Source organism: Oreochromis niloticus, linkage group LG22 (assembly GCF_001858045.2).
Source record: "Oreochromis niloticus isolate F11D_XX linkage group LG22, O_niloticus_UMD_NMBU, whole genome shotgun sequence".
Lineage (NCBI taxonomy): Eukaryota > Metazoa > Chordata > Actinopteri > Cichliformes > Cichlidae > Oreochromis > Oreochromis niloticus.
Genome location: NC_031985.2, coordinates 23,667,576 through 23,693,745, shown reverse-complemented (window position 1 = coordinate 23,693,745; position 26,170 = coordinate 23,667,576). Strand labels below are relative to the sequence as shown.

The 26,170-nt window shown below is 43.5% G+C and overlaps 2 protein-coding genes across 6 annotated transcripts in view; both read right to left on the bottom strand.

Moving 5' to 3' along the window:
• LOC100706258 (galactose-specific lectin nattectin) overlaps window positions 1–10,827 on the bottom strand; it is a 32,232-nt gene extending 21,405 nt beyond the window's left edge. Inside the window, exon 1 of one of the 5 annotated variants that reach the window (XM_025902144.1) lies at window positions 10,736–10,827. In XM_025902144.1, coding sequence (XP_025757929.1) covers window positions 10,736–10,772 — 37 coding nt within the window. In that variant the 5' untranslated portion in view covers window positions 10,773–10,827. Of the gene's footprint in view, window positions 1–1,317; window positions 1,394–10,729 lie in introns of those variants that run through there. The other 4 variants (XM_025902146.1, XM_025902145.1, XM_025902142.1 and 1 more) reach the window with 4 other exon arrangements.
• A 1,746-nt stretch (window positions 10,828–12,573) lies between these two features.
• Window positions 12,574–14,545, bottom strand: LOC109196463 (lactose-binding lectin l-2-like). Its single transcript, XM_019350467.2, has 2 exons — window positions 14,391–14,545; window positions 12,574–13,703 (listed from the first exon to the last, which is right to left on the bottom strand). The coding sequence occupies exons 1-2, from the start codon at window positions 14,476–14,478 to the stop codon at window positions 13,273–13,275; spliced, it is 519 nt and encodes a 172-aa protein (XP_019206012.1). The 5' UTR covers window positions 14,479–14,545; the 3' UTR covers window positions 12,574–13,272.
• Between the last annotated feature and the right edge of the window lie 11,625 nt (window positions 14,546–26,170).

Sequence of the window (26,170 nt, the reverse complement as noted above, 5' to 3'; positions counted from 1 at the left end):
TTACCAGGGTATATCGCAGAGCTAAACTATGTTTCAAATTTATTTTACATTGATTCTTTCCTTGGTCTCGGTACACTAAACACCACTAAGGCTGTAGCAGACGGGATGAAAAGCACAGCAAATACAACATACTTTTCTTTATTTCTTTCTTTATTGCTAGTTGTTGATTACACATTTAGGAAATGAAGGTCAATGGAATTTTGTCAGTGCCACACAAACATATAAAAGACAAATAACAGAAACATTGAAGGTTAAATGTATATTTTTGTTTTGTTTTACGTTTTAGGACAGGTTGTTCGTGTTGCACAAACAGAAGGTGAAATTGTAGAACATGAGTAGTCATTCCACTTCTTTAGGTTTGAATAGTTGATGTGACCACAGTGTTCAATTCCCTTCCAGTTGTCTGGCTGGTGTGGACACCAGTGGACAAACCGAACTGCACAACCATCAGACCACATCCATCTGCCTTCTTTATGAAGGTCACTGAGTCCAATCCAGGTCCATCCCTCAGTGTGGTCAAAGTTCTTAACTAAGGTTCTGACAAAGTTCTGTTCCTCCTCACTGTGAATAGACACCAGGTTGGCTCCCTGTGACACACAGTAGAGTTCTGCATCAGCCCAGCTCAAGTGTGCGGCCACATATTGTAGCAGCGGCCATTGAAGTTCCACCAGAACATGGGACAGTTTCCATGCAGTAGTTTAACTCTGTGGTCATCTGAAGAAGACACAGACACAGTTAGGATCGGGTGCAAAAGTAAGAGTTAAAGAGATCGTGTTTTTGCAGAAATAAAGCTGGTCAGCTCTGGTATCTCAAGGGTAACACCTGGTGACAGACTGTTTTCTTTGGTCTAGCTTTCAAGCCTTCATTGTCTTCATTGTTAAACCCCTGAACTATTCACAGAAGTGTGGTTACATGTCTGTCATTTACAAATCAATGCTACAAATAATTGCCACAGTGAAAGTTAAAATGACTGTTACTGTGTACGCAGCTTCACTTTGTAAGAAGTCTATTATCTAACTTTAATCGTACTTATTTATAGCACCAAAATGAAAGATGAAAGTCTGTCCATCAATGTGAAATTTAAAATACACAGAGAAGAAAGTTGGGCTTATTATGGTAATTAGCAGATCACAACTCTATGATTTAGCAGAAGCCATCTGGTATGGGAAGAAAAAAAAAATCAATGTTATAATCCTACACTAATACTTTTTGTATAACAGTACCTGCTGAGGAAAAAAACATCAGAAACATAATAAAACATAGGACGGTTACCAAGCTGTAGCTTCACTTTATTGCCATCAGAAGGAGACTCAGAAGGAGCACCCAGAGCCAGACCGAACAAGAAGAGGAGCAAGATCATGTTGGAGCTTTAAGTCTCAAAGATGATGAGGAGCTGCTGAAGTTTCTTTGTACAGGATTCGAGGCTGCTTTCTTTTATAGCTGCCTGAGAGGGTGTTTTAACTGCTGGTGTGACATCACCAGTCAGATGGACCAAAATTATACACTGTAAACAACTGTAAACATAAGGCAGGAAGAAAAAACGTAACAAATTCCACAGAGAACAACAAAGGTTGTTTGTTTTTTGATGTGCAGCTTATATTTATTGTACAATAAAGGTGTTAAAACTAAGTGCCTAAACATAACCTGTAAAAAGGTCAAATTTACACGTGACTGTTTTTACTGTGCAATTATATTCTATTGTGTCATAAAAGGAATCGATTACTGAAACAGATCAGACAGAGCATCTAGAGGAAGAGAAAAGAAAAAACTCCTCAGCTCCTCTAGTAAACAGAGAGACAACAAACTCCCTCGAGCCCGATTTCTTTCTTTCTTTTTCTTTCTTAGAAAGAAAAGTAAATACAGTGTGAACTGCCAGCCATCTGAGATCTCTACAGACAGTGCTGTATGAGTATGGAATTATATTTATGTCATAACAAGCACACAAGCAAAAAAATAATCTGAGAAAATAATTTCTGCTTATAATGAGAAGCATACATCATTCCTAAGAAAATGTAAATAGTTCTTTAGTCAGTTGAGTAAACTTAATTTATAAACTTACATAAAAATATGACATGTGCTTATGTTGCTGCCTGTGAAACAGCTGTACACATCTGGCTGCAGAGCTCCACTCACTGTAGGTTCAGGAAACAATGAAACAATTACACTGTAAACCCTCCACTAGGGTACATTAAATCACATCACTACTGATGTGTGACATAAGTAGAACAAACAAGATAATGCTTTCTGTCACACTGACAGGACTGATGTGCACTGCTCAGGTGGGATCGGGATCCTAAGCCTGAACCTTTGGCACTGAAGATGAACACAAGACCCTCCAATAACCTGGGAGTATCACTTAAAACCTGTAATGTAAAATGTAGACTTAGATGATTTTGTTTGTTTTTAATTTTCAGCATATGAATAACACCAAGATAATATGTAAGTTAACACAGATATAAAACTAGAACAGAGTATCTAACATGTTAGGATGACTGTGCAGACAAACGTGTGTTTGGATTCTGGCCAACTCCTCTTCCTCCTCGCTGTAGATAGACACCAGGTTGGCTCGCTGTGACACACAGTAGAGTTCTGCATCAGCCCAGCTCATGTGTGTGGCCACATAGTTGTAGCCACGGCAATTGAAGCTGTACCAGAACATGGGACAGCTTCCTTGCAGTAGTTTAACTCTGTGGTCATCTGAAGAAGACACAGTAGTAAGAAGTTGATGAAAAAGTAAGAATGAAAGAGATCATGTTTTTGTCAGTGTGACTGACTTTTTTCTTTGATATTCTCCAGAGACGGTGCATCAGACAAGCACTTCAGCACAGCTGACACTGTGGAAGTTATAACATGCAGAGAAGTAAGCTGCTCTTATTATGTTTACCAGCAAGTCATTATCATAACACTACAGTATAATAAAACCCATCTGACATTGGGAAAAGAAATCTATGCTTCAATCCAACATCAAGAATTTTGTGTCACTGACTGCTGAAACAGAAGCAATAGAAGCATGAAAAACATGTTCTGGGAGTGAAAAAACAAAAGACACAAATAAAGGAAAAAGTAGAGAAAAGAGGGGTTACCAATATATGGGACAGTTACCAAGTTGGAGCTTCACTACATTACGTCACTGTCATGAGACGTTCTCGGAGACTCAGAAGGAGCACCCAGAGTCAGACTGAACAGGAAGAGGAGCAAGCTCATGTTGGAGCTTTAAGTCTGCTGGTGCTGCTTAGGCTTCACTGTACAGGATGTTCATATTTCTGAATTCAAAGTTGAAGCTGCTTTCTTATGTAGCTTATGTAGAAGGTGTTTTCACTGCTGGTGTGATATCATTTCCCACATAGACAAAGCTTTCCGTTGTACACAATAAAACAAAACAGAAGATATTTTTTTTTTGTATTAAGTGCCAAAGAACTTAATAGTTGTTAAGCAGTAACATTTTCTTGGGACTTCCAGGAGAACGTGACTGTTTTGGCTGTAATTGTATATTTATGGTATGGTATATAATTGCCTACATTAAAGAGCAATAGCTCTCTTTTTAAAATAGGTTTTTCTATAAAATATAATAAGTGAGAGCTCTGTTCTTTCCTCTGCTTGCATTTATAAATGTTTGGTCCAGAGGCGATTCTAGATTCAAACTTTTAGGGGGGTCAGCCCCAAATCATAATCTCATGCATACAGCGCTAAGTGATTAATATTAATGGCATATGCTGTTTGTCGTCACCTCTTTTCACATTTGCAAACTTTCCAAAGCAGCCTAATTAATTGGATGACCTTTCCCACTGTGTAAACAGATGTCGTCATTTTTGGCTGTCCAATTTTGGTCCACTAAAGGAGTTGTTTTGTAATGTCAGGTTACATCTTTTTTTTGATGTCCACTGAACAGCTACTGTTGATGTCCGTGCGTCTTAGGTGCCCTTTCCCAGGCGTGCTCACACACCTGCAACTCATTGCTTTTATCAGTACTGGGAATTTAAGGACTAGCTGTGGCAATGTTTCTTCATTATGGTGGCAAATTGGCTAAACTTATTTGATGATGACTTTTGTAAATTCTGTTCAGTCGCTCTTGTGTCTTGTCTGCTTCCTAATTACCCACCTGAAGTTCCTGCCTCACTCACTGAGAAATGCACCTGCCTGGAGGCAACTTGACTAGTACAGCAGCGACACTCAGGCTTTGTAAATTTTGGAAACAAGTAGTGAATTTTGCTAATGTTTTCATCTGTGTATCTTGTATGTATGTAGTTCTAAAATTACATGGGATAGTTAGCGCTCAGTAGCTTTACTTTAAGTTCATTTGAATGCAAGAACACACCCAGAGCCAGATCGAAAAGCTTTAATCATGAGATGCACACTGTTGTTATATCACTGACTGGATTCATTTATGAAGCTTAATATACAGCTTGGATTCAATATCAGACAGTTCAGCTTCTTCTAAAATGTCACAAAACTATGATAAAATTAATGATTTTGACAGAATAAGATATAGATTTAGAATTAAGATATGACTTCACAATGGTGATATTTACAGTTGTTGATCCAGCAATCATAAAAATGAAAGTTAGTAAAAATTATAAAGTTTTTGAATATGTAAGATTCTCAGTTGCTATGGGCAAGCTACACGAGTAGCACAAACAGAGGTATAAGTTACAGAACACGGTACATCATTCCACTTCTTATTTGTATCAAAGTTGTTGTGACCACAGTGTTCAGCTCCTCCACCATTGTTTGGCTCGCCAGCATGCCAGTAGACAAAACTCACTGCACAACCATCAGACCACATCCATCTGCCTTCTTTATGGAGGTCACTCAGTCCAATCCAGGTGTATCCCTCAGCATGGTCAAAGTTCTTGATCAAGGATTTGACAAAATTTTCTTCCTCCTCACTGTAGATGGACACCAGGTTGGCTTTCTCAGACACACAGTAGAGCTCTGCATCAGCCCAGGTCATACGTGTGGCCACATATTTGTAGCAGCGGCCATTGAAATTCCACCAGAACATCGGACAGTTTCCACGCAGTAGTTTCACTTTCTGGTTATCTAAAGAAAACAGAAACAAGAAGATGAACAAGAACATGCTTTTTGTCAGAGTCACAAAGTTTAGCTGCTCTGAGTAGCTCTGCCTTTTCCTATATGCTTAAAAAAGGGCTTCTTCATATCTATTTGGCAAAAAACAAACAAAAACCCCTTTACTCATACAGAACTACATAGAAGATGGAGATAAGTGAAAACAGGAAACCAGGTCCACCTGGAGGTGGCCTTTGAGGAACGTGATTATATATTAACAATATTAGAAGAACAAGACCTTCACAATGTCTGCTTGTGAAATTCACGATTTCTTTAAAACAACAACAACAACAACATAACTTTCATTAAAATACTGAAACTGTCATGTGGTGGTTTAGACAGAAAGGCTCATCGTAACAACGACTCCATCTTCTGCTGAACTCAGCTGACCAATACAAAGCTTCACTGTTAGTACTCTGAAAAATGTATACATGTGTTTGTTATTCTGTGTCACTGTGTGAATACCACAGGGCCTTGATATAACAGGTATTATCTGTACAGTCTCATTCCGTGAGAAGTTATGTATTAGTTAACTTTAGACAATATATCTGTATGATGGAAAGTCACTATTTCAGCACATTACATCCACTTAATCTGAAGTATCAACATGTCCTCTGAATAACTGGTTCTGCCAATCTGGGATGTTTTATTGATAACGAAAGATCAGTCTGTCCATAAAGATGAATGTTAAAATGCAAAGAGAAGTAAACTGCTCTTTCATTAGTGAGCAGGTCTTCATCATAACTCTGTGGTGTAGCAGAACCCATTTGGCATGACTTTGAAATGTTTTTGCTCCACCAACAAAAACATCAGAGACATCGGAAAAAAAGGGTTCTTGGAGTGTTTAATGAAATCACATTTAGTCTAAAAACACACAAATAAAGAAAAAGTAAGGAGTAGCCAGAGTATGGGACAGACACCAAGTTGTAGCATCACTTCAGTGTCATCAGAAGGAGACTCAGAAGGAGCCACCAGAGTCAGACTGAACAAGAAGAGGAGCAAGATCATGTTGGAGCTTTAAGTTTCAAAGTATGATGAGAGGTTTGTGAGTACACAGCGGGACATAATCTGACTAATGACGCATGAAGTAGAATTAGAACATAAAGCAAAGACACTGACAAAGGGCTAACATAATAAAACAGGAAATGTGAACATATGGAAACTAAAGAGAGAACATGAATAAACTGAAAACACTGGGTCAATGACTCAGGAACCCTGACAGGGAGGAACAAAAGTGGAGAAGGTGTACGCAGGTGGACTGCATGCAGAATTTGCAATATGAAAGAGATAGGAGACTGCAAAGTGATGCCAGGAGAAAATATAGCTAGGCAACGTCGAATGGTTTGGAAATCAAGAAGAAGTTAGTGAAGGGAGAGGCATGAATTCAATGGTGACAGAGTTGACAGATAAATGGGGAAGTACTGCTGAAGTGTTGAGGGAAAACGCTGAGGTGTTTAGTGTATCCTGTGAACAGAGAAAAGAGGACACAGGAAAGTATTCAAAGCGAAGAAAAAGTGGCATAGTCATGCAGATCAAGAAAGTAGACAGGAGTACTGAGAGGCTAGGTGGACGGCTACAAGAGAGCTGGCAAAGGCAAAGTGACAATGTGAGGATGGACATAAGGAATGAGAAAAGAACAAATATTAATTGGCTAGGTAGAAAGTCAGCTGGAAAAGATGTGCAGTAGGTTAGCATTGATAACGATCAGAGATTGGCAGTAATGTGTAATCTGATTACTTTTTTCAAATAAAGTAAGGGATTACTATTGCAAAAAAGTAATTAGATTACTGTTACTTTCTTGAAAGCACGCTGTGTTACTGCGCTACTAAACTGTCATGATTTTGTTCGTGTCTCATGACAATGACATAAGCGCTTGTGACGTCTGTGACAGCTACAGACGTGTGTAGATCAACAATGGATAATATGGAGTGCAGGAGAGGGTACGACCATGTGGCGTTTAAAGCTTGGAAGTACTGACATTACTTTGAGTTTGATTCTGTAAAAAGTGACAAAAACATTAGCGTCCACTGTACACTCTGTGTGGGAAGAAAACTTCTTTCTACAGTGAAAAATTAAACTTCAAATCAGAGCAAGCACATAGCACACCGCCACAGGAATGTGAAATTAACATTTAAGACTTAGTGTCGCCGAATCTTTATTTTATTTATCTTTTTTACTTTGTTTTACTTACATCTATTTGAAAAAGTGAGTGTAAACACAAAAATATGCTGGAATAAGCAGAAAATAGGTTTAAATGTTAAACAAATTTCTTTGAGTTAAAGACTGTTGCATATAATTTAATTTTTGCTTGATGCAATGTGCACAAAGTTTTTAAAAAGAGACTTTTTGATTTGATTACATTTTGTATGATGGATTATGCAGAAAAAATAGAATTGGGCTGAAAGGTCTATTGCTTTATTACGTATTCAGGTTGTGTATCATGTTTTCAAAAAGTAACTAAGTAATAAAGTAACTAATTAAGGGGGATTACTTTCTTGGACAAGTAATCAGTAAGAGTGATGGAATGAAGAAAATAAGAGAGACATGAGGACATCAGGAAATGCAGAGGATTAGTAAGGAGGGAGTGAGGGCAGCTAGTGGAAAGGCAGCTGGTCCAGATGACATAACTATGGAGACAGGGAGTTTTTAAGGAAAGAGGGCAGTGGGCAGAAAGGAAATGGAAAAGGTAAAGATATGATATGTGAAACAGCAAAGAAGGAACTGATGGAACTCCGGTCTTCCCTTCCATAAATTTTGAGATGAAAATGATGAGAAAATATTTCATTCGAGTGCAGCTGCCAGTGGTTGATATGAAAATCAAGATTAGTGGAATTTTTAGGCTGTCACACAAACACAGAAAAGACAGATAGCATAAAGAGTGCAGGTTTAATGTACATTTAAGTATCTAAGGGCAGGTTATCTGCGTTGCACAAACAAAAGCGAAATTGACAGAATATTGGTGATCATTCCACTTCTTTGCGTCAAACACGTTAGTGTGAACACAGTGTTCATTTGTTCCATTGTTGTCTGGATGCCAGGAGACAAAACTCACTGCACAACCATCAGACAACATCCATCTGCCTTCTTTATGGATGTCACTCAGTCCAATCCAGGTGTATCGCTCAGCATAGTCAAAGTTCTTAATTAATGATTTAACAAACTCCTCTTCCTCCTTGCTGTGGATAGACACCAGCTTGGGTCGCTGTGACACACAGTGGAGCTTTGCATCAGCCCAGGTCATGTGTGTGGCCACATATTTGTAGCAGCGGCCATTGAAGCTGTACCAGAACATGGGACAGTTTCCACGCAGTAGTAACTGTTTGACTGACATTTTTTCTTTGATGTACCCTCTGAATGTCACGGCCTGGTGGATCAGCAAGTAGCTGATCAGTAGCATTATTGTCTCTAGTTCTCTCTTTATCTCTCTCTCTCGCTGGTGCGGAACTAACAGGAAGAGAGCAGCTCACAAGCTCTACTTACTGCTCTAATAAATAAAGACTGAAAAAATTCTCAACATTAAAGATGACTCAGCACCCAGAGTCACCCAAACAAGAAGAGGAGCAAGATCATGTTGGAGCTTTAAGTCTAGAAAACTAGAGCTATAAAACTAGAACAGAGTATCTAACATGTTATTTGTCGTACACAAATGCTTCCAACAACGCTCATCGTAATGGATGTAAAAGTAAGACACCTGATAATTAAAGCATCTGACATCAGGACCTTTTTCTTCTGCTGCCCTCAAGTGGCCATAATGTTCATAACAGGTACTTACACTCCAGTTGTGAAGATTCAAATTTGTAAACATTAATACTTCAAAAAACAACTGAAAAAAAATTTCTCAGTTACTGTTTTTTGAAAGTTGTTAAGTCTCATTAAGCTGACTGTGCAGACAAACGTGTGTTTGGATTCTGGCCACTCTGTCATCATATTTTGATAGCAGGGTGTGTTAGAGACACTGGCTCTAATGTCCTCTAAGCACTGATTTGCTGAACTGCTGCCTTTGTCTTCTGGGAAAACATTGTGCACCTTTTCTCACCTTTTTGAAGAGTTTTAGTTTTTCTGGAGCTATTAAGTGTGTGTAGTGTGAAAGCAGTGCTTTTCCCCCCCAAAGAAACATGACTTGACCTGGCTGCATATTATACAATAGTCTGTTCATACACATAACTACACAATAGAGGTACTGATCATTAAATTTCATGTTTTGTTAGTAATGTCTTTGTTTGTTTGTTTTTATCTTGGAAAGACCTCAGAAAGCTTCTGTAACTAAAAGCACAGTGAACATGTAGATTATTATGATTATATAATCTGAATCCTTTTCAGAACATGTTTGTTACCAAAATTATTTTACATTCTTATTATAAATTATCACTCAGTTTTCAGCTCATTAGGAGGTGTGTAAATTTATTAGTATGATTGATTAGGCATTCATGTTAAAGTTCAGTGATTTGCTATTCATGCACAGACATAAAAGTTTACATTGCTTTCTGTATTGTGCCACATGCATGTCACCATAGCATGTCCTTGCTGAATTAGTATCTTAATTTCTAAGCACAGACTTTGTGCTTTACACAAACAGAGGGACAATTAGAAGAGCATGGCCAGTCATTCCACTTCTTAAATGTACGATAGTTTTTTGTAACACAGTCTTCATTTGATTTATTGTTTGGCTCGCCTTTTTTCCAGTTATAGAAATCTACCACAGAGCCATCAGACCACATCCATCTGCCCTCTTTGTGGATGTCACTGAGTCCAATCCAGGTGCCTCTCTGTTCATGATCGAAGTTCTCGATCAGGAGTCTGACAAAGTTCTCTTCCTCCATGTTGTGGATAGACACCAGGTTGGCTCCCTGTGACAAACAGTGGAACTCTGCATCAGCCCACCTCATTGGTGTAGCTACATACTTCTAGCAGCGGCCGTTGAAGCTGTACCAGAACGTGGGACAGTTTCCTCTCAGGAGCTTCACTGCTCGGTCATCTGAAAATGACAGAAACAAGAAGAGGAAAAAGATCATGATTTGTTTTTTAGTAACAGAAGAAACCTGAAGAGACCTGGTGTCAGGCTGCTTTTCTGTGTGTACTTCAGGGAACAGAAAGAAACATTACATATTAGCTTCTCTGCATCAGCTCCCTGGTCCAGATTAAATCCAGATTAAAATTAAAAATCCATCTCCTCATATACAGTGTGTTAAATACTCAGGCTAGATCTTATTTTAAGACCGATAGAGTGCTTTGCTCTCAGACTGTTGGTTTACTTGTGGTTTTGAGGGTAATAGAAAGTAGAATGGGAGGCAGAGCCTTCCACTTTAAGCCTCCTACTGTGGAACCAGGTTGCAGTTTGGATTCAAGGCACAGATAATCTTACTTTTAATATTAAGCTTTTCTTTTTGATGAAGTCTAAAGTTCCACCAGCCACAGCAAATGGCTGCCCCTGTCTGAGCCTGGTTCTGCTGGAGGTTTGAAATGTGGAACCAATTTAATGCATGTATCCCCAATTACACTAACACAAATTTCTCCTGAAAACAAAACAAAACAAGAAACATGATAAAAGTGCATTTAAAATCTAATGATATGCTAAATAATATTAAAAACACACACAAAAAATGCACAAAAAAGTTACCAAGTTGGATCTTCACTTCATTGTCATCAGAAGGAGACTCAGAAGGAGCACCCAGAGCCAGACTGAACAAGAAGAGGAGCAAGATCATGTTGGAGCTTTAAGTCTCAAAGTGTGATGAAGAGCTGCTGAAGTTTCTTTGTACATTATTCAAGGCTGCTTTCTTTTATAGCTGCCTGAGAGGGTGTTTTCACTGCCGGTGTGACATCACTGGCCAGATGGACCAAAATTATACACTGTGAACAACTGTAAACATAAGCCAGGAAGAAAAAACATAAGAAATTCCAAAGAAATGGACAAAGGTTGTTTGTTTTTTAGATGTGTAGTTTATATTTATTGTACAATAAAGGCGTTATCAGCATGATGACTAATCAAAACTACCTGGCTAAAAATAAGCCAGAAAAGGTCAAATTTACACGTGACTGTTTTTACCGTGCAATAATGAGAAGCATAGATCAATTCATCAGAAGGAAACTTGGTCAACTGAGTAAATTTAATTTATAAACTTACATATAAATATGAAATGTGCTTATGTTGCTGTCTGTGAAACAGCTGTACACATCTGGCTGCAGAGGTCCACACACTGTGGGTTCAGGAAACAATGAAACAATTACACTGTATGACCCTCTACTAGGGTACATTAAATCACATCACTACTGATATGCTGTCCTCACTAAAGTTTGTTGCAGGCAACGTAATTTCAGCTATACAGCTAGCTTAACATTCTTTATTCCCAGCACTTCATCCTCCTAGAAACAGGCCACTTGTTGTGTTTGGCAGGATTTAATGATGAAAATAAATTCTCTCTCTCTCTTTTTTGTAAAAGGATGAAGCCAATAATGTGGACTTTAACACCAGGATTGCAGAGATTGCCATCAGATTACAAATTTTTTCACTGCATCAGCTAAAGAGCACACTACTTCCAGTAGACCACTTCCTCTACAAAAAAGACGTTCTGCTTAGTTACCACTAGGTGGTAGTAACACTTCTTAAACAACTATAATATGTCCGTTCCATGATGCTTCCTGTCACACTGACAGAACTGATGTGCACTGCTCAGGTGGGATCGGGATCCTAAGCCCGTACATTTGGCACTGAAGATGTACACAAGACCCTCCAATAACCTGGGAGTATCAGGTAATGTAAATGTAAAATGTAGACGTAGATGATTTTTTTTGTTTGTTTTTTAATTTTCAGCATATGAATAATACCAAGATAATGTAACTACTATCTATCTAACACAGATATAAAACTAGAACAGAGTATCTAACATGTTATTTGTCATACACAAATGCTCCCAACAACACTCCTCTTAATGGATGTAAAAGTATTGATAAGAAGCACTTACATTCCAGCTGTGAAGATTCAAATTTTTAAACATTAATACGTCAAAAAACAACTGAAAAAATAAGTATCTGTTACTGTTTTGTGAAAGTTGTTAAGTCTCATTAGGCTGATTGTGCAGACAAATGTGTGTTTGGATTCTGGCCACTCTGTCATTCACTAGTTACTTTTATCATATTTTGATAGCAGGGTGTGTTAGAGATACTGACTCCAATGTCCTCTAAGCAGTGATTTGCTGAACTGTTCTACCCTGACCCATTTAAACAGTCCAGGAAGTCCCAGAGCTCCTTATTTGAAAATTAGGGTGTATTTTTTTTTTTTTTTTTTAAAAATCCTAACCTTTTTTTTAAACCAAAAGAAACCAGAACAATAATATTAAAAAATGAATGAGATTCAAACTGGCTGTTGCTGTGCAAAACTTTCATTTTATTGATTTAAAGAGTGATACAAATAAACTAGCAAAACGTATGATGAAAACATCTTTCCAACAGTGTATTAAAGAGACCCCAAATTCCAGTACTTTGACTTAGTACTTCAGTGTGCAGCAACAACATACTTTGGGGCTTTTAATTTTACAAGTAATCTGAAATTTAAAAAATCACCTCTCCACTGCTGCCTTTATCTTTAAGGAGAACATGTGCACCTTCATCTATTTGAAGATTTTTTATTTTTCTGGAGTGATTAAGCAACAAGTGTGGTTTCCTTCTTTGTCTCTTTAAGTGAGCTTCGGTGATCTGTGGCTGCTGACAGGTGTAGCTACAAAACAAAAGTACTTTTTTCCACAGAAACATGACTTGACTTAGCTGCATGTTATACAATAGTCTGTTTATACATATAACAACACAAAAGAGGTACTGATCATTAAATTTCATATTTTGTTAGTAACTTCTTTGTTTTGTTTTGTTTTATCTTGAAAAAACCTCATAAAGCTTCTGTAACTAACAGTACAGTGATCATGTAGATTATTATATAATTATACAATTATATAAAAGATTATATTATCCAAATACTTTTAACCAGAACATGTTTGTTACCAAAATTATTTTACATTCTTATTAGAAATTATCACTTGGTTTTTGAGCTCATTAAGAGGTGTGTAAATATTCAGTATGATTGATTAAGCATTCATGTTAAAGTTCAGTGAAATGCTGTTTATATACAGACATAAAAGTTTACATTACTGTCTGTATCATGATGCCCCATGCATGTCACCATAGCATGTCCTTGCTGAATTAGTATCCTAATTTCTAAGCACAGACTTTGCGTTTTACACAAACAGAGGCAAGACTATAAGAGCATTTGTTGTCATTCCACTTCTTAACTGTATGATAGTTGTTTGTAACACAGTCCTCTTCTCCATCATTGTTTGGCTCGCCTGTTTTCCAGTTAAAAAAGCGTGCCACAGAGCCATCAGACCACATCCATCTGCCCTCATTGTGGACATCACTGAGTCCAATCCAAGTGTCTCTCTGAGCATGGTCAAAGTTCCTGATCAGGAGTCTGACAAAGTTCTCTTCCTCCATGTTGTGGATAGACACCAGGTTGGCTCCCTGTGACAAACAGTGGAACTCTGCATCAGACCAGCTCATTGGTGTAGCTACATACTTATAGCAGCGGCCGTTGAAGCTCCACCAGAACGGGGGACAGTTTCCTCTCAGGAGCTTCACTGCTCGGTCATCTGAAAATGACAGAAACAAGAAGAGGAAAAAGATCATGATTTGTTTTTTAGTAACAGAACAAACTTGATCTGTACTGCTGAGATCCTAAAGGTGAGACTTGGTGTCAGACTGCTTTTCTGTATGTACTTCAGGGAACAGAAAGAAACACTACATATTAGCTTCTCTGCATCAGCTCCCTGCTAAATCCAGATTAAAATTTAAAATCCTTCTCCTCACATACAAGGTATAAAATAGTCCGCTCCGCTCTCAGACTGCTGGTTTACTTGTGGTTTTGAGGGTAAAGTAGAATGGGAGGCAGAGCCTTCCACTTTTAGCCTCCTCTACTGTGGAACCAGCTCCAGTTTGGATTCAGGACCCTAATCTTACTTTTAATATTAAGCTTTTTTTTTTGATGAACTCTAAAGTTCCTCCAGTTACAACATATGGCTGCCCCTCTCTGAGCCTGGTTCTGCTGGAGGTTTGAAACGTGGAACCAATTTAATGCATGTATCCCCAATTACACTAACACAAATTTCTCCTGAAAAAACAAAACAAAACAAAACAAGAAAGATGATAAAAGTGCATTTAAAATCTAATGATATGCTAAATAATATTAAAAAGACAAAAACAAAAAAGAAAACCCCCACAAAAAATAAACTACAATGAGTAAATAAAGGAAAAGAGGAGCCAGAATGTGGGACAGTTACCAAGTTGGAGCTTTACTTCAGTGTCATCAGAAGGAGACTCAGAAGGAGCACCCAGAGTCAGACCGAACAAGAAGAGGAGCAAGATCATGTTGGAGCTTTAAGTCTCAAAGTGTGATGAGGAGCTGCTGAAGCTTCTTTGTACAGGATGTTCAGATTTCTGCAGAGATTTGGTCCTGCTTTCTTTTATAGCTGCCTGCATGGGTGTTTTCACTTCACTGTAAACAATAACACTAAAAATTAGCCAGAAAAAATACATCAAATTCCAATGAACTGAGCTGATGTGTAATTTATGTTTATGGTACCATAAAGCTATATCAGCATAATGATTAATCAAACAGGATGAATCAGACCTCTAACAGGAAGGACCAAGTAGAAACTCCTGAGCTGCTTCAGTAAACAAGGACAGATTGAACTCTCCCCTCTCAGAAGGATCCTCTCTATGTAGTCAACCCAGACAGAGATGTGTGACTCTGCTATGGCAGCCAGTAAAGTTGAAGTAAATACAAATTTTAAAATAAATTAAATAACATAATTCGGACCTTTGGTTTATAGATGGATTTTTGAATACCATCCATCTATCCATTCGTTTCTGCTTATCCTTTTCAGGGTTGTGGGGGGCGCTGGAGCCTATCCCAGCTGTCATAGGGCGAGAGGCGGGGTACACCCTGGACAGGTCGCCAGTCTGTCGCAGGGCTAACACACAGAGAGAGACAACCATTTGCACTCACATTCCCTCCCGCATTCACACCTATGGGCAATTTAGATTAGTCACTTAACCTATCCCCACAAACTGCATGATTTTTGAATACATTTCGTCTTTATCAAGCTTTTTGTGATCTCACAATGCTTTATATAGACATCAGTGGATATCAATAAACTCATTTATTATTTGATTGCATATTGAATATCGCCTGACTGCCTCTGTGCAAGTATGCAAGAGGAGAGAGACAGAAATACTTACTTTTTACTCTATGCAGTAATTATAGTAATAGTAGTAAGTACAGTAATAATGTTTTCATGCATTCAGATTGATACACACCTGTTGGATATGTGTGATATTTATCATGATATCAAACCAGCTGTTAAATACTTGTCACAAAAGCTACATCTCATTAGAAAACTCTGAAATCATGACATTGAGCAGTTTATAAAAGTATTTTTGGTCACATCTTATTAATATTAATCCGAATAATTGAAGTATCACAAAAAAAAACCTGAGCTACAACAGAGAGGATGATTAGTGTAGTTTTGTTTTTGGCAACAACAATAATATCCAGTCAGCCTCCCCCCTCCTTATTTCATGTTTTGGTTTGGTCCAGGTGCATGCGCTCCCAGCTGATGCTGAGCCTAGAACTGGACCTCAGCAGGAGAAAGAGACAGTAGGATGTAAGTAAGCTCTATTCTTCAAAAAAGAAAAGCAAAACAGGAGGAAATTAAACTCATAGTGAAGTCCATATGAAAGAAACTGCTTGACTTTCCTAGTGAGTCTCAAAGTGTGATGAAGAGTTGCTGAAGATTCTTTGTACAGGATGCTCAGATTTCTGCAGAGAGTTGGTCCTGCTTTCTTTTATAGCTGAGTGAGAGGGGGATTTCACTGCGGTGTGACATCATTGGCCACATGGACCAAAGCTTTCCATTGTACACAATAACAATAAACATAAGCCAGAAAAAACATCACATGCCAAAAAGTTAATAGTTGTTGAACAGTCACGTTTTCTTGGTACTTCCAGGAGAACGTGACTGTTTTTGATGTAATTCTATATTTATGGTTTGATCAAAGGCCTTTTCAGCATAATGATTAAAGAAACAGGACAGCTGTAACAGGAAGGGGCAAGTAGAGCTGCTCTCATAAACAAAGACAGAACATTCACACATGCTCATACTTCAGTTGATGCATAAGACAGCAACTTGGGGTTATTATCTTGGCCAAGGATATTTAGCATGTAGATTGGAGCAGCCAGGGATCAAACTAGACCCTTCCAATTAGTAAATCACCACCTGCTCCACCACCTGAGCTACAGCCACCCAAAGTGGCTATATGTATATAAAATTCCCCACTTGCCCCTGTTATGTCCGACTGTTATCTGCTGACCTGCACTTTTCTAATGTTCACGGCTCTTTGTGAATTTAGCCAACTGAATTCAACAAGATATAACCAGATATTTATCAAACTAATTTCCTTGAGACCATAAAGCTGGTATAAAAGGTAATTTGGTGAGTTGAACTAATCAGTATCATCACTTTAAATATAAATTCATGTCTCTTATCCTTAATGTACATCCTAACATAGACCATGAACACCACAGCCTGCAGTGGAGCAGCCCAGCACAGTTCATCACTATAAACTAGCTTAGCCTGAATAAAACTGCCTGTTATAGTATTTTCATGCAACCTCTGAATAACAAAAAAAACCAAAACATATATTTCTTCAGTTTGTTTTTCAAGCCACTTCAGAAGAACATAGTTCAGCAGCACATCGTGTACAGATAAGCGAGCCGTCAGATGTCTTATTTTCTTCTTACCGAGCAAGTGTCTCTGTCAGTGGACTCAACACCAGGCTGCAGTACACAATAAATTAACTAATTCCTAGTAATACACATTCGTCTGTCTATCAGACTGAATTGCTCATCAACTGAAGGAACCAGAACACAGTTCAGGATTGTTCCAACCCACTTTAACCCCTGGTTATGGTTAAAGTCTCTCTTGCCACCTCCAGAGTCCCTGATATTGGCTGTAAATCTATTGCTCCAGTTCTCTTAAGAAAAAAAGAAAAGATAAGAAAGAATCCATAGATGCAAGTATATAAAATAATAATAATTATAACTACTGAAGTTAAGTCAAATGAGAGAAAGACACTGGTAATATTTAACATAAGCTTGAAAAAAGGCAATAGTTGCACATCTATTGTATCATAAAAAGCCTTATCAACATAATATTTAATCAAACTTACGAGTCAGAGGTAGAGAAATAAAAGATAACAATAAAAGAAAAGGAGAAACTGCTGAGCTGCTCCATTAAACAAAGACTGCAGGACCATGCAAGAGGATTCCTTCTTTCTTTACAGTGAACCCACTTATACACTGTCAGGGGTTGCGGTGTGGATAAGGGAAGGAGGACCGAAATGCTGGACTCACGGTGCAGAATGAAGAGGATTTATTGGGAGTGAGTGAATCGACAAAGCAGGAACGGCAAGACTGACTAGCTGACTGAAAGACTGAGTGGCTGGCTGAATAACGGAACACAGACGGGAACGACAATAATGGCAACGACAACGTCACATCAATATCAATGACACGACAAAGAACTGGAGGAAACTGAGGACTTAAATACACAGACTGATGCGGATGATAATGAGAGACCGGTGAGTACACAGCTGAACATAATCTGGCTAACGACATGAGAGACGAGCTGATACGAGAGAAACAGGAAGTGAGAACAACATTGATGTGGCAAAATAAACTGAACATGAACAAACTGAAATCACTGGGTCAATGACCCAGGAACCCTGACAGTACCCCCCCCTCAAAGGCCGGCCCCTGACGGCCGAAAGAAAGAAAAACCAAAACAGGGTGGGCGGAGGGGGTCCAGGACGGAGGGACGGAGTCCAAAACAAAACAGCTCTGGTGGGTGGCCACGCGGCCAGCGGTGACACTAGAGTCGAACTGATGGGCGGCCGCGAGGAAGACGGCGGCGGCCACTGAGCAGGCCCGGTGGTCGGCCGCGAGGAAGACGGCGAAGAGGTCCAGTCAGCGGCCTGGAAGGTGGCCGAATCCAGCGAGGACGAGGAGACTGCGGCGGAGGAGCAGCGGCAGGAGACAGCACGGGAGCCGGCGGTGGTGGAGGAGCAGCGGCAGGGCCAGCGGGTGCGGAAACCCCTGGCTGGAGACAGGCCGGGCCAGCGGGTGCGGAAACCCTGGCTGAGGCGCGGGAGAGCTCACAGCTGGCTCTGGATGCTGTGGCTGCAGGTCAGGGAACTGAACAGGATGGTGAATGAGTGACTGGACCAGAGACTGGACAGAAGATTGGGCAGCAGGCGACTGGAGGGCAGCAGGCGACTGGAGGGCAGCAGGTGACTGAACTACAGGGGACTGGAGAACAGGAGGAGACTGAACTACAGGGGACTGGAGAACAGGAGGAGACTGAACTACAGGGGACTGGAGAACAGGAGACTGAGCTGGAAGCTCAGCAGCAGGTGAGTGAACTGAGTGGACTAGGAAGGCTAATGGATGAACAGAGGGTGGTGAGGCTAATGGCTGAGCTAACGACTGAATTACTGTAGGGGATAAAGCTGCAGCCTGGGCTAGTAAAGCTGGTGCCTGGGCAGGGGAGAGCTCAGCTAGCCTAACCAGGGATAGTGCTAGGGCATGGAAAGCTGAGTGAGGAGATGGCCGGGGTGGCGAACTAGTAAGTGGACAGGTTAGCTCTTCCGAGCCTCCAGAGCGTAAGGGCGCTGGCTGGAGAGCCTCAGCTGAGCCTCTAGGGGGGTCAGGTCGGAGCCTGGCCGCCCTCAGCCGGGGCGCTGGGACAGGCACGGGAGGTGGCTGGACACCAGTCACCCCCACCCGAGAAACAGGAGCCGGTGTGGAGGTAGACTGCCCTCATCCTGGGAGCTGGCACAGGAGTGGTTGCTGGCTGGGCCCTAGCCATCTGAGGAGGTGCTGTAGGGACAGGCTGAGCCTTAGCTGCCTTCACCTGAGAAGGTGAGAGAAGTTGAAGAGGAAGGCCGAATCTGGGCCGCCGTGTTGGCAGGAAATGGCTGAGTGATGGGTGTAGGCTGACTGATAGGAGTGGAACACTATCAGCTAAACACTCTCAAAGTTAAAAACTTCGTAGAAATATAAGCCCAACATTATAGAATGAATTATAGAATGAAACCAATGGCACCCTCGGTGCAAAACATTGTTGTGTTTGTTGGGGAGAAAACTTACAAACATACTGTAGCGGGCCAGGGCTGTTCGGGGATTTGTTATGGACATTTATGTTCTGTTTTGCAGTTATGTTTGTTTATGTTGCCATGGTTACGGGTGACGCTCCCTCTGTGTGTTTCCAGGTGAGAGGGCGCCATTTTGTGTGTTGTTGTTGTTGTTCTGCTTTTGCCGCACTGAGCAGTTGGCTAGCGGCTTTTGTTCCTCTGGCAGTTAAAATAAACGGCTGTGCTTCCTGGCTAGCTCGCCGAAAGCAAGACCGAACGAAACCTCTGTCTCCTCCTTGTCTGAGCTCGCCACATTGGTGTCAGAAGTGGGATAGCTCACCCTCGCCATAATGGAGAGAGACATTCGGAGGCTAGAGCAAGCTATCGAGGAGAACATTACCCGCCTGGGAAGCTGGCGATTGAAGAGAGAGGACGTGAGCGGCCATGTAAGTCCCCCGACGGGTTCCGATGCCGTGAGCGCACCGCGACCGACGCTAGGGCAATGCTTGATGGGCTGCCTCCGTCGGCCGACACACCGGGCTCCGGACAGCGAGCAGTGATGCCTGCAACGCCAGCTAAGGTACCGAAATATAACGGGCTAACCCCGCTAGAGCCCTACCTCTCACAAGTACGGCTAGCCGCGAGACATAATGGCTGGAGCGACGAAGAGGCTGCTACACACCTAGCGCTAGCATTGGAAGGAGATGCACTACAGGTACTCCTTGACCTAGCCGCGTCAGAGCAGCGTGAGCTCCAGGCCCTCACCATAGCACTCGAGAGGCGATTTGGGCAGCGGCACTCCACTGATCAGAGCAGGGAGCAGCTGACCAACCGGAGCCGTAGGCCGGGGAGAGCCTGGGCACCTTTGCAGTGGATGTGTTGCTGTATGTTCGTCGTGGCTACCCAGAGTTCCCAGCAGCAGCCCGTGAGGAGCTTAGCCTGCATGCTTTCCTGCGAGGACTTTTTCCAGAGTGACTACGCCAACACGTCCGCCTGGCCATGCCTCAAACTCTCCGTGAGGCGCTCCTTGAGGCTGAAAGGGCCGAGCTGGTGCTCGTCACGCCACCTAACCAGCAGGTGCCCCCCCCAAACTACCCCCAAATCAGAGCCGCAGACTGCGACGGGGAGGGGGAGGTCGCGGAGATATGCCAGCTGCAGCCCTCAGTGCCCCGGAGGCGTCCTCGTCGACCCACTGACCGCTGTTACTGGTGCAATGAGCCTGGCCACGTGGCGCGTGACTGCCCAGCACCTGCCCCGACAGCCAGAACTACGAAGCCTCAGGGAAACGGGGTGGGAGCGGTGTAGCGACGGGACCACCACCCCAGCTTCCTGTCCCCCTCCAAGGACGATGCACGGTGGTGGGCCGGGTTGGGCACCTCAAGGGACTCTACCTGAGCTGCTGTGTTGAGGGCCAGCCATGTCGGGCCCTGGTGGACACGGGGTCTACCATTTCCCTGATACGACCTGGCGTGCTCCCTGGAATGTCCGGGTCGTTGGTGAAGGGTTGGTCACCCACTGACACCCAGCTGATGACAGTGACGGGGGAGAGAACTGATATGTGGGGGAGGAAACCGTTGCAGATCCGAGTGAAGGATCTGGAGCTGGTGCACGACTTCTGGCTTGCTGACATTCAAGACCAGTGCATCATCGGCCTTGATCTGCTGACCCGCTGGGGGGCCTGCGTCGACACCGCAAAGCGGGCTATCACTCTTGGCACAGAGACTCTCGCCCTCCAGTGCGGTCAAAAGCAGGGAGCGGAGGGGACCAGAGCCAGACGAGACAGGCGTCGGGCAGCTGCCGCTCAGCAGATTTCGGGTGCCGGTGGCTCCGGGTCATCTCTACTCACCTCAGCCCCGGCCTCTCAGCCCAACAAATCTCCTTCGACCGAGACAACCGAGGCTGTTGGTGACCTGTGGCAGCGCAGCAGCGTAGGTCTCAACGTTGATCAGCGCCAGCGGTTGAGGTGCCTCCTGGACGAGAATGTGGACATCTTTGCCGCCAGTGACAAAGACTGCAGGCAGACAGGGCTGGTCCAGCACACCATTGACACCGGCTCTGCCCAACCCATCCGTCTGCGCCCACACCGGCTGCCCCTCTCAAAACGGCAGGTGGAGGAGGAAAAGATCCGTGAGATGGCTGTGGCTGGGGTGATCGAGCCGTCCAACAGCCCATGGGCGGCACCCGTGGTCCTGGTGGGGAAGAAGGATGGCAGCCCGAGGTTCTGCGTGGACTTTCGCCGTCTCAACGCAGTCACCAAGAAGGACTCGTACCCGCTTCCACGGATCGACGAGGCCCTAGATTACGTCAGCGGCTCCAGCTGGTTCAGCTCCCTCGACCTACGCAGCAGTTACTGGCAGGTGGAGCTAGCCCCCGAAGCAAGGCCTAAGACTGCATTCACCATTGGACAGGGGCTGTGGCAGTTCAGGGTCATGCCATTTGGGCTTTGCAATGCGCCAGCGACGTTTGAGAGGCTGATGGAGAGGGTGCTCGTGAACATCCCTCGTAGCCGCTGTGTTGTGTACCTGGGTGACCTGTTGGTACACGGTGGCGACTTCGACAATGCACTGTCCCACCTGAGCGAGGTCTTCGGTGCCATCCGTCGAGCTGGGCTGCGGCTCAACCCTGCGAAGTGCCGGCTGTTGACGAGATAAACTACGTTCTTAGGCCATGTGATCAGCGCTCAGGGTATCGCCACCGATCCCGCAAAGGTGGCTGCGGTCCGGGATTGGCCGACTCCCTCGAACGTCAAAGAACTTGCGGAGCTTCCTGGGCCTAGCCTCCTACTACCGTCGGTTCATTAAGGGGTTCGCGACAACAGCCAGCCCCCTCCACCGCTTAACCGACAAGGGCCAGCCGTTTGGCTGGGGTGATGCCTGCGCTGCGGCTTTCGCACAGCTGAAGGAGGCCCTCACCAGAGCCCCAGTCCTGGCCTACCCCAACGCCCGGCAACCTTTCATTGTGGACACTGACACTAGCAATGTAGGAGTCGGGGCGGTCCTTTCCCAGCAGGACGATGCTGGAGAACGAGTGGTGGCATACTTCAGCCGTGCTCTGGGGCGAGCTGAGAGGAACTACTGTGTGACCCGGCGGGAGCTGCTGGCCGTGGTGCGGCACTTCCGGCCATATCTGCACGGCTGCCGGTTCCTCCTGCGCACTGACCATGCATCTCTGACTTGGCTCCTGAACTTCAAACACCCAGAGGGTCAGGTGGCCCGCTGGCTGGAGGTCCTTCAGGGTTACGACTTTGAGATCCAGCATCGGGCAGGTCGACAGCATGGCAACGCTGATGCCCTCTCCAGAAGGCCCTGCATGGCCGTTGAGTGCCGCTACTGTCTGCGACAGGAGGAGCGGGCCCAGGAGGCGCTGGGGGTGGCTGCTGCTCAGGCCACAGCCAGCGGAGGGGATGGCTCCCATTGACCCCGCAGCAGCTGAAGCGGGAGCAGGAGGCCGATGCGACGTTGGTTCAGGTGGGGCCTGGCTGGAGGCGGCGCAACGCCCCGACTGGACGGGGGTGTCGGGAAAGGAGCCTGAAGTGAAGGCCTACTACTCCCAGTACAACAACCTGGAGACCCACGACGGCCTCCTGTACCGGAGATGGTGGGTCCCCGGGCAGGGCAGAGATCTCCTGCAGCTGTTGGTGCCTCGGTCACTGCGGTCGCAGGTGCTCGAGCTCGTCCACGGCTTGGTGGAGGCTGGCCACTATGGGAATGCCAAAACTCTCCACCGTCTCAGAGGACGGTTCTACTGGCCTGGCTGTCGACGGGATGTGGAACTTCATGTGCACTGCTGTGACACCTGCACGGCACAGAAGGGCCCAACTCAACGCTCCACTGCCCCCCTTCAACAGTACCTGGTGGGGCCCCGATGGAGCGAGTGGGAGTGGACGTCCTAGGGCCTTTCCCTGTTACGGAGTCAGGGAACCGGTACGTGTTGGTGGCCATGGATTATTTCACAAAGTGGCCGGAGGCCTACACGGTGCCAGACCAGAGTGCATCGACGACGGCGGATGTTAGAGTGAATTGTTAAATGTTTGTCATTTTTATGCTGACCATCCATCTCTATATAGTTTAACTGTGGGATGAAAGCAATTCCACTGTCCCCCTCCCCAGATTCTTGAGTTTCTGGATGAGGGGCTGTCAGATACATCCTATCTGGAAGATCTACTTCTTTTGATGTAAGCTTCCTGCGTTTACGACCCTTTGGTCAGCAGGAGGTCTAACACACACACACACACACACACACACACACACACTGCTTTGTCTTTGTAACCAAATGGGGTTTGCAAGGGGAGGTGTTTTGTAAACTATTGTTTGAAGTTTGTCAATAAATGGTGCTACAAGGGAAGCTGCTCTTTGAAGGACTTTGGGCTGGAGACAGGTTAGGAGCGTAAGCTCCGAGCGGGTTCTTGACCAAGGACTTCCCTTGCTAGCAAGTAAAGGATGTTCATCTTGTTTCTGTCGTTAACGGGAATAAGTTTCTAAACCAGCGGGGTCTGACTTAGACCCAACATTTATTTGGTCCTCCGAGCCGGAGCCTAAAACATCGCATCCACCGCCAGGAGAGGGAGAGGATGCCGCCGCAGTCTGCTAGCAGCCATCGTCTGGGACGATTGACGAAAGCCCTGGTTTCTTTACTTTGTCACCAGGCCGGAAAGTTTGCGTCTGAACTCCCCCGGGATGGATGGCGATTGACGGGAACCAGAGACTTTTCCCATGAACGAAAACAACACGAACAGTGAGTAAAAAAAGGCCTTATGCGTCACTGAGACTGCGCGGGCAGACGCGGGTCCAGGGGAGCGCTGGTTGCGCGGGTTTCACGCGAACCTAAAACAATAGAGAGCGGCTACGTGACCGTGCGGTTTCTCGCAGGTACGGGAGTGCGCCAGCCGTGCGGGAAGGTCGCAGGCTATTAAAGAAACGGCTCCGTAGCTGCGCGCTTTCACGCGAGCACGGGAGTGCGTTGGACTGTGCGTTTAGGACGCAGGTCAAAGAGAGCTGTGCGTGCAGACGCAAGCGATAGGCCTATTTTGTGTGTGTGCGGGCCAGACGTGGTCTGCGTGAGTGTGGCTGATTGTTGTCTTGTAATGGAGTATAAACTGAGTAAGTCTGCCTTGAAATACACTGCAAAGTTTTTATTGGGCAGCACGTGGTGTGTGGATCGTTGATGAATGGAGTGAAAATTGTGCTCTAAGCAGAAGCGAGTGTGAGTGTGTCTGACGTCACGGTGTGTGTGAAAAGGTATCCAGCTGGGGCAGACGTGATTCTGCAGGTCACCTGCTCAGTGGACAAAAAGAAATAAAATAGTTGTGTGGATGAATGATAGCATGAAGAGTGTTTGGTGTTTCTCAGCCTGAAACAGCTGTAATGCTACTTTCTGTTTTGGAGGAAAGGACAGTTTAAAAAAAAAAAAAAAGGAGAGAGAGAGAGAGATGTGTGTTGTTTTAAGCAGTGATGAGAATAATGAAAATGTGATGAGAGAGGAACACGAAAACATACAGAAAATGCATTAACCATACTAACCCTACATGCATACACAATAAATCATACTCATGAAGACCAGACAGCATCTAAGCATGAGATTCTGTTTGTCATCTTGTCCAAGTCACTAGTAAGATGAAAGTGGACTGAATATTATAGGAGGACAGATGACTGCATCATAGAGGAAAACAGAATGCTGATGAGGGTCTTGAATGAGTGAGCTGAGTGAGCTGATTGTGAGTTTCTGGTGTGTGAAGAAGTTTTACCATGGCACACATTTGGTTACATGAGAAGAAACTTTATGTGATGAGACAACAGGGTTATGCTGTATGTTGTGTGTGTGGCTGATTGGATGGATGTTTGAGATTGATCTAGCTGTTGATTTGTCTTTTGTTAATAAGTTGAGCCTGCCAATTGGGTTGGTACGATTTATCCCCCTGGCATGAAGAACACGTGTCATGACTTAACAAGGTCTTTCTTTCTTTTGCTTTCCTTTATTTTCTTTCTTTCTTTTTATTTTGTTACTTTCATGGTGACTGAAAGTTTCGTTTGATGATCTCTGTTTGAGCAGAGATGCACGATTAGAACAGAAGCGCTATACGACTCGTCGTCGGGAAAACTGTTGCAAGTGAGTTTCTCCAAAAAATTAAAATGAGCTCAGGAGAAAGCCACATATTTGGAATATTTAGAAAACAAGTCCCTGCCAAAAAGGATTCGGCGATGTAATCCAGTCTAAATTATTTTTCCTTTTTTCTGAAATGACGTCATTGCTGGCAGTTGAAACTTATTGCGTCACGAGAGGTTCTACTGTCAGCAAATAAAAAAATGGAAAAATTGACTGACTGACAAAAGCTGACAAGACTGACTGACTTAACACCATTGTGTGAAGTTAACCCCCACCTGACAAAGGTGTGGATGTATCTCTGTGTGTGTCTGTTGCAGGAACAGGAGGAGACCACAGGAGGAAACTTGGGTCACATGACTATGTGAACTCTGCAAATTTAACCTTTTAGTTTAAAAATTTCTGTGTCTGTGAATTCACCATGGGTGTGTTATTAACTACTTTGTGTTGCTCACAGAGATGACTGTGAGAAAGCGTGTATCCAATGCGCAGCGCTAACATTTACATTTCTTTTTACAGCAGATGGTTAATCATGTGGTTTGATCATGTGAGATTTTGTGAGAAGAAAACTGGAGTTATAGGCTATATGTTGATGATGAAATTACACTGTATTGTTGAGAAAATGTGAAAATTACAGGGAAGAAGTGAAGACAGTGTGGGATATATTGTGTTTGAAACCAATGTTACTTTTCTCACAGCAGAGTGTTAACTTTATGACCTTTTTACAGCATCTCTGGAATCTGGATGGCCCACGCCTGACCACCAGGAT

Coding starts and splice junctions, on each gene's coding strand:
- LOC109196463 (XM_019350467.2), bottom strand. CDS start 14,478: ATGATCTTGCTCCTCTTCTTGTTCGGTCTGACTCTGGGTGCTCCTTCT. Junction 13,704..14,390: donor TGAAGTAAAGCTCCAACTTG/GTAACTGTCCCA, acceptor TGTCATTTTCAG/ATGACCGAGCAGTGAAGCTC.